Genomic DNA, 8,836 nt, shown 5'->3' on the forward strand with positions numbered 1-8,836 from the left:
AGAGAAAGAAATCAGAGTAAGTGAAAGAGAGAGTGGAGAAAGCATGTAAATAGAAAGAAAAAGAAGAAAGGCTAGGAAAAAAGAGAGAAAGTAAAGAAGGAAAGAAAAAATAGAAAGAGAAGCAAAATAAGTGAAGGGGGAGAAATGATGGAAATGGAGAGAAAAAGAATGAAGACTAGGGAAGGCAGGAGAGAGAGAGAGGGAATAAGCAAAAGAAGGGAGAGGAGAAAGGATAGAAATGGAGAGAAACAGGAAGAGAAGTAAGGAAAGAGAGAAGAAGGGAAGGGAAGAGAGAGACAAAGAGAAGGGAAAGAAAGGGATGAAAGACAAGGAATAGGGAAGGATGAAAAATGCGAAGCAAAATAATGAAATAAATGAAGGGAAAGGGAGAGGTAAAAGTAAAACTGGGTAAGGAGAATTAAAGAATGCAATCCTCTGCCATTTCACGTAGCTTGGTGTAAGGGGGCTGTGCTTGTAGATGATTTTTGTAACGCTTATAACAGTTTTCAATGCAATTATTTTCTCTCACTTCATGAATTAAAGCCGTGCTTGAAACGTCCCATTTCATATCAGTAGATCAGAAAAATTAAGATCGTGCTTCGCTCTTGCATAATTATTTTTTTTAGCCATCTTACTTCACTTGCTTTTTTATTCAATAAATGTTCAAGGGTTCCTATAAAATCTTCGTCACGGGCCTGCGTAGTACGTGGAAAGTGACCCCCACTCCCAACCACAACGCTTAATGGCCGTACGGAACGGAGGGGGGGGGGGGACAGTTGCCCCCCCCCCCTCCGAAATTTTGAAAAGTCACATTTTTTAACTGAAAACTTCCACAAAATTCACCTAAAGCATGCACGAAACCCTGCAATGTGTCTTTCCAAACTGCAAAGGTGCTCCTATGACAAGCTCGATCGCTTCGCTCCCCAATTTCGATTTTTTTTTTCGAAAAAGTTTACGCGTGCTGCCCCTCAGCAAGAAAATGTCTGCGTACGGTCATGCACTACTCTCCCCATGTTTCAAAGTAACTTAAATAATCACTTTACTATAGAACGTCAACATAGATGGAAACGGAGGTATTTAAATGCAAACCATTTTATTAACTTATGACAGATAAAAAGCAAAATTTAAAAAGATTCCTCTAAGGATTGCAAAAAAAATATATTCTACAGTCATGATAAAAAATCTATTTCAAAGCTTTAATAAAATATTGTACATATCATGCATATAGGGTCAATGCTTATACTTGGTAATCATCAAACATTGAATCTTACAAATAATGCAGCGGCGGCTAATTTTATTTTCAGTCATTGTTTATTGGTAACAATTTCAAATCAGACTTTTGTTTATCTACATCCAGCTATATAGCGTATATAGCGCACATAGCGTATCCAGTTATAAAGCGTACATGTATGTGGGTCAGAGTGCAATTTTTGTATGAATTTGCGTGTTCATTTCATTTTCTGAAGATAACCAACTGAATAATTGAAGAAAAGCCGAAGAAAATTTCACTTTTACCATTTTCTAGCTTCTATTTAATCTATATATATATATATATATATATATATATATATATATATATATATATATATACATGTATATATACTATGTATATACTAACGCTGCTGATTCTATTGGACAACGCGAAAGCATACGAGTTGAAATACAAAACCATGATATTTTTATGGCATTACTAAATTATATGAAACAAATTTGTCACTAGGTTAAATTATAAATAATAAACAAGAATACAAGGTAGGAGATCGAATACATCAATGATTTCGACCCTAATTCAAAAGAGCGTTTCATTAATATTTGTTGTCCGACAAGTTGTCAGATCTGACAAATTTCCTCGACTCTGATTGACTGAGAATCATTGTTACTATGGTAACTGCCGGATAAATTAGGACGTGTCAGATAAGACTTCAGACAAGTTCTTTCATGATATACTCCCCTGACAAACGCATCATGATATCGATGACAAGTTACAAATTAATGTTATATATGCTACTGAAATCCTTCAATTTGTTTTGTCAAATAAGATTTGGTTATGTACATAACATACTCTATACACAGAAGGCGAAAAGGAGTAAAAGCGCCGAGGAAAGACGTCCAACCTTATTAAAAATGCAAAAAAGCTGTCACTCCGCGATCGTTTTAAAGGGCGATTTACCCATTTCCTCCATTTAATTTTCAGAGTGCATTTGATTCATGAAAACCATCTCTGTTCTTCACTGCCATACATGGTATCAAATTGGAATTAGTGCTCCGGTTTTGTTTTATGTTTGTGTCTGAAATTTATGTGAAAAGTAATACTACTTCTGAATACAAATATTTAAAGTATCTTATGGTAAACAAAATAAACATGGGATGTAACAACCTAATTAGAGACCTATTCACTCACCGTACGATGCTTTGTTTTGAAAAGTAATGATATAAGATATCTCCCTCAATAATTGATGACTATAAATGTCGGCACACAGGAATAATAGATACAGCTGATAACGGCGATCTTAAAAAAAACACCATACATATATCCTTCAAAACTTATTTGTACACTCTTATATTTTTGTACGAAATATCCGAATTAAATCTTATTGGAAGGTAGGTGAGACTGTCTTGAAGTTTTTGCCTGGATAAACAAAGCCAAACACCACTTGAATAATTGCCGTTGATATTACATTTACGACCAAGACCTGGGATGACGGCAGGGTATTAATAGATATGCGGCAAGATTTTTTTTGACGTCTTTTTCATTTCTCATATTTAGAGAGACCTTGTTTTTAAGTCGTCTTTATTTCTTCTTTCTTTCCTTGCTCTTTTTTTTTTTATCCATGTTGGGGTCGATCGCTTGCATACCTCGATAGACCAACCCTAAGTCCCTATCCAATACGAATTATGAATTACACTACAAAATCGGCAACATAACACACATCACTTCAGATTTCAGATTTGTAAATATGGGTCAGCATCGTACCCAAACAATTTAAAATCGGCAGCATACAGCATCGCCAGTTTATACATAAGTGATTTAGGAACACCTTTATAGACCGTATCAGCCAGCGATCCGTCCGAACTATTCGTCACATGGGACGGATGTGGTTTAGGAAATTTTATTTTGGGGTCAATGTTCGCAAGTCTGAGAACAAAGTCTGCGTCATCGCTCATCGTCTCGTATTTGCCGATGACGTCGTAATTGATATCACAAGGCTTGCATATAGAATGGATATCATCCCAGTGTTTGTTGTGCGACTGTATTCCAGGATCAACCAAAAAGCGGATAAATTCTGTAAAGGTGAGGTCGTATTGCTGTTTCCAGTTCGAGTTGACTCTATCAGCTTCAGCCTTACCGCGGTAACGGTCAATGATCCGCTGCCCGTACTGCGAGATCCAAGTCCCCTTTCGATCTTCGTTCCGGAAAAAGACGGAAATGTTTGGAGCAAGCTTGTCTCGGAAAGCAGAAAGAACGCGATTGAAAGGGTGCCTGACGAAGACGAACTTCGTGTAGTTCTGCAGCATAAATCGCCTCTGGCTGACATTGTACTTGTGTAGGTAATCAAGATAGAGCCGACCTTTCTTATTAGCCCCAAGGTGTGCCTCTCTCGAAGTATTGAATTCGCTAAACCCCCCTAGCTCCAGGAAAATGGTCTTCCAGTTAGTGCAGGCTACTTTCGGTACGTTGCAGTAGATAATCCGATACTCTTCGTTGACAATGAGTTGTTCTGGCGGATCTAGGGCTACATCTTGGACTTGATGGTGTTCCTTTATGAGGGCGCACTGTTCCTTTAACCGTGCCTTGCGTTGTTGAAGAATAGAGATGCGTTGGCGATCTGCTTCGACCGTGCTACTTGAAAGGGCAGTCTGGGAAAAAAACCAAGAAGACAAGGACATTCACAATTATATTTGAACTAGGGGGCATCTTTTACTGCAGGCACTGTCAGGGTGACCAGACGTCGGGTATTTCAAGGGACAGTCCCGTTTAATCCCGCGTCCCACATTAACCTGCCCGGGCGCTATTTTGTCCCGTATTTCACCTCTTTGAACACATTAATACAAGAATATTAAGATACTACATTTCTTTTTGCTCATAGTCGGCCTAGACTACAGGAGAGAGAGAAAAAAATTGTATAAAGAAGGGAAACTCAAAACTTATTACACTGGCAGGGGGGGGGGGGGCTTGGGATGTTTATCACCTAGTATCGTCCTGCCATTTTTTTACACTTAAACAGTGCGTTTAATGAAATATGCTATGTCGAGATAACAACTAAATTACAGGGGAAAATAAACAAAGTAGTCTCAATGAGTTCCAAACAAAATAAGGAAAAAAGATAACAATAACAGAAAGTATTGTTTCAGACATTTCCATTTCACTATGGACATTCCTATGTAACATGTACCATTTATTACTCTTAAACGACATATAAAATATATTATTTCCGGCAGCTTCATCACCCCTTCTCAATCCCCTTACCGCCGATTTGGATTCGATAAGTATACCCTTTGTCCAAATAGTGTTAAGTTTCAATCACTTATCTGTAAATTTACTTTTCGTATACAGATGAGTAGTTTCAACTAGATCAGCAGATCAGTGCCCTTTCTGTCGCCTTAATAGTTTTGTTTGTTCATTTCTTGTTCATTTTTTTTACTATATAATCGGTCACTTCCCTTTGTAAATACACTTCTCAAGTTCCGGTATTTTTTTCTTCTGCGCAAGAAGAAACGCGATTAGTAATTTCATTTTTTTTATATCCATTATTGATTTCAAAACCATAACACTAAAATATCCCCTTTCTCGCGATATTCCAATGTGAATTTTAATAAATTTAATAAGTTGTTATTTAGCATTTCTAAAATTGATAAGAAAATAGTAATTCCACGTGCAAATGAGAATGGAATTTTGCTAGTTTTTGACAATATTTACAAAGTCATAAAAGTGAAGCAACAAAGCGGAGAGCAGAATAACTGGGGCTCAATTACCTTAAATCAGAAAAAAAGGTTCCAGGTTCTGGTAATGGTGGTGGTGGTGGCTGTTATTGTTGTTATTAATTTTATTTGGCGCAAAGGCACATTAAGAGAGTGTCACAAATAGTAGCTATACAGTCAAGCATAGGAATGTTAGCCTATTGGCATAATTATGTTAACGTGTTTACAATGGTCATGGTTTTTGTGTTATGTTTGCTTAATATTTTATTTTTAACCAATAATTGTTGTCGTGGTGGACTTGACCTTAAAACTTAGAGGGGGTACTTCGGGCTGAAAATATGTTTATATGTAAATGAATGGAAATAAATTCACAGAGCAGGATGCTGAAAAGGTAATCAAATTCTGATAACAAATAAAGATATTGACTTTTAAAGTTTGGCAATATTTTTTTTGAAAACATTTATATGCACATCATCATTAATATTCATTAGTTGGGCTGGTGATGTCACAACCCCACTCTCCTTTTTGTTATGTTATCACATGAAATCATAATTGTTATTTTTTTCATACATACGTGAATGAATTACTTATTGGTCTCCCTTTAATAAAGTACTGTAATTTGCAACAATGAATATCAAGTGTAACTTTTTACTTCTTGGAGGAAAAACTTGAATAAACCAAATTTCACATTATACAAAAGAACATGTGGGGATGACATCATCAGTTTGCCCATAAGATATTTATGAAGACATGCTTAGATTCTGTTTCACCGGAATATGCAGATCTTTAAAATGCCATAGCTTTGTTATTCCTTGTCCGATTTTGATAACATTTTCAGTGTTTTGTTTGTTTGATTTTTCTTTATCCGTCATTTTGACGGACTGCAGTACCCCTTTAAGAACAAAATCGATTACAAGTCAAGTCAAATAATAGGTATAACGAAAGAAAACTTACGAGGCTTTGGTCCTTTGTAAATCTGTCATGTTTACGTTGTTCAGAGTCTGTCATTCTTTCATCTTCTCCGAGTATTTTTCTGACATCTGCAAATCAATAACAGAAAAGAAAGTACGTATTTGATCTCTCTTAACATACATAGTTATAACAGCATGATATACATGTACAGTCATATCATTTACTACGTACATTATTGCAGAGTCTGCTGATAATGTCCATCGTTCAAAAGCTTGTTTATCATGCTTACGTGCAGTAGCTACATTAAGATACATGTAGGCCTACATCATGTACATAGTTACGGCACAGTTATGGAGTTTGTATTGCATACATGTATAGCATACAGACATGAGAGAGTTAATTTATAGCATGAATGCCCTGCATATAAAATGCTGCATTTCGTAATAGGTCCATGATTTTGCTAACACGATCAAGTCATATCGTATAGTGAAGATATTCGGCTATCTTTTGCCACTCTCGACCAAGGTGATGCAGAATGAATATTGTCATTATTCATGTGGAAGAGGTTCATCGTGGTGAAGGGTAGAGTAGAAGAAATAACCAGTTTTCCCACTTCGTTTGCTACATCGTGAGACAACTGGTTATTTCTTCTACTCAATTGTCATCATTATTATTATCTTATTATTATTATTATTATCATTACTATTACATTCTATTTTTATAATTTATATATATATATATTTTATATACTTTTTTTATTCATTATTATTATTATATATTTTTTTTTTTTGGGGGGGATATTGCCCTGGGAAGTTGGGGGTGCTGTGTGTGTTATTTTCTTTGGCAACGCCCCCTGGAATTCTGGTAGATGTGGCAAAATGGAGAAATATGACCTTTATTTCGGAATACTTTATACTGCCAAAAGTATGTAAATGTCACGGTGAGATGTTCAGAAAACGAGTTAATATCACCACCATCGACATTGTCATCATCAGCGTCGATATATTTGTTTTTTCTTGAGGAAATCATTAAAATCCAACTGAACATCAAACATAGCAAAATGTGCGGAAAAATACGTTGAATCGAAACTGGATCAAAACTTGTATATATTCTGGTTAAAAAAAAATGTATGAAAAAAAAATCATGGGAGCATGTTATGTAATAGAAAGAATGGGTGGTATTCTCGTTGTCATGGTTTAGTTAAAGAGAAAGTTTACCCTGACAAAAAGTTAATTGTAAAAACAGCCGAAAGCATATTAAATATTGGTGAAGGTTTGGGAAAACTCCAAAGATCCTTTTTGAAAGAGCTATTAGAAGTTTATTTTCTTTATTTGTGACGTCTAATGCGAGCAGCTTTCCATGTATCATGACTAAAATAAGTCAGTGAAATGTCATTTTCTCAAAAAATGAAGTTGTTTATACCTCAGTCACATTTACTCTATGGCGGCCGTACGGCGAGTCGAAAACAGCCGTTTTATCAACTTCAATCAAACCAATATGTAGCTGGTACAAAAAAATGTTAAAGCGGCTGTTTTCGACTCGCCGAGTACGGCCACCGTAGAGCAAATGTGGCCGAGGCATTTTTGGTCACACATGGTATCCACTCGTCACTGGAAATGGCCCCCAAAACCGGGCACAATTCTCAAAATAAAGGGGATTTATATTTTATATATCACTAACGGATTTGCATTGTGTTACCTTTACTGTAGTTGTGTAACGAGCGATCTTTCGTACTGCCATTGGTGAGCATGAACAGACATGCGATCCCGACCAAGAATATAAGTCCACATAGTGTTTCAAGATTGGGTTTTCGCGCCATCCTGCTACTCTAATGCTTCTAGCAGGAAAACGTGAGATCAAGGTTCTGTATCACTGCACATTTATCCGAGAGTTGTATTCGTTTGATGGCTGATATACGCAAATAAATCCGTTGAGTTATGGTTTAAACGTTGTCCAATAATCAACCAATGAAATTCATTGAGCACTGCGTTTAAAAGCAGGCCTTGATAAGGAGCACGTAATTTGGATATAATATTTTGACAGGAGAAAGAGTCGCACAAGACAATGGGAAATGTTCAGAGGTTCTTACAGCAATCATAGAAGCATATTATCGGTCCGGCATCTGGTACTATAAAGCGAATTGAAATCGTACTATGATGAGAGATGATAAAATTCGATGTAATGCTTTTACTCATTTACATCCAGATACCATAGAGCTATTTATGCAGATACAGTGCCTTTTAAGATATACTTGCTCTCAATGCTTTATCCGTGATTAGGCCAAATAAGCTGGTCAAAATTACTTTGATGAGCAGGCCCCCTGTTGGTTAATAACTCGTGGTAATTCCAGTGGACTGAACATCGACGATTATCATGATAATGCTTTTCGAATATTTACCAAAATGTATCACAAATACTCGCTCGAAATCAGTAAAAGATCGGTGGAGTTTATTCCGTGGATGCTATGAACATGTTGCAATGAACCTGATGAATAATGTTAAGACAACGCAAGACGCTTTCTCTGAGTCCTTGTTACAATTCAAGTATGACGCACAGGTAGAGAGTGAGTGTTACTACTGGCGATAATTATGATAATTGCATGACTGTGGAGGACCACTATGAAGATGAAATTCCAAGGGTTCTGATTGCGGAGTACTAGAATAGGTTATTGATTATTGAGCCTTTGCTGTCTTGCTCCCAAGGTTCCTTAGCAATAGACCTTTATATGGTGTTACATTACGTAACAAGGAACAATTCCAGCAAAGCATTAGGATCGATACCCGGACAAAGGAACCACGGGCCGTTGAACAAAATTAAATCTCTTCTTTTACGCATCACTGGGATTACGCGGGGGGGGGGGGGGGGACCTTATCCTACTTGTGGAGGCGTCGAGTACAAAAAAGGTTGTTTCCAACAGGTATCACAGGCCTTAAACATTTCCTATAGACTCGCGTGTTAAAGTGGCAGTTAAAAAAAATAATAGGAAATAAGGATGAAATTCGAG

The 8,836-nt window shown here is 36.6% G+C and overlaps 1 protein-coding gene across 1 annotated transcript; it reads right to left on the bottom strand.

Moving 5' to 3' along the window:
- Positions 1–1,539: 1,539 nt before the first annotated feature.
- Positions 1,540–8,589, bottom strand: LOC129259013 (carbohydrate sulfotransferase 11-like). The gene is made up of 3 exons (XM_054897279.2): positions 7,531–8,589; positions 5,875–5,960; positions 1,540–3,858 (listed from the first exon to the last, which is right to left on the bottom strand). Exons 1-3 carry the CDS (start codon positions 7,649–7,651, stop codon positions 2,944–2,946), a joined length of 1,122 nt encoding a protein of 373 aa, XP_054753254.2. The 5' UTR covers positions 7,652–8,589; the 3' UTR covers positions 1,540–2,943.
- Positions 8,590–8,836: the final 247 nt, after the last annotated feature.

This window comes from Lytechinus pictus, chromosome 4 (genome assembly GCF_037042905.1).
Source record: "Lytechinus pictus isolate F3 Inbred chromosome 4, Lp3.0, whole genome shotgun sequence".
Classification (NCBI taxonomy): domain Eukaryota; kingdom Metazoa; phylum Echinodermata; class Echinoidea; order Temnopleuroida; family Toxopneustidae; genus Lytechinus; species Lytechinus pictus.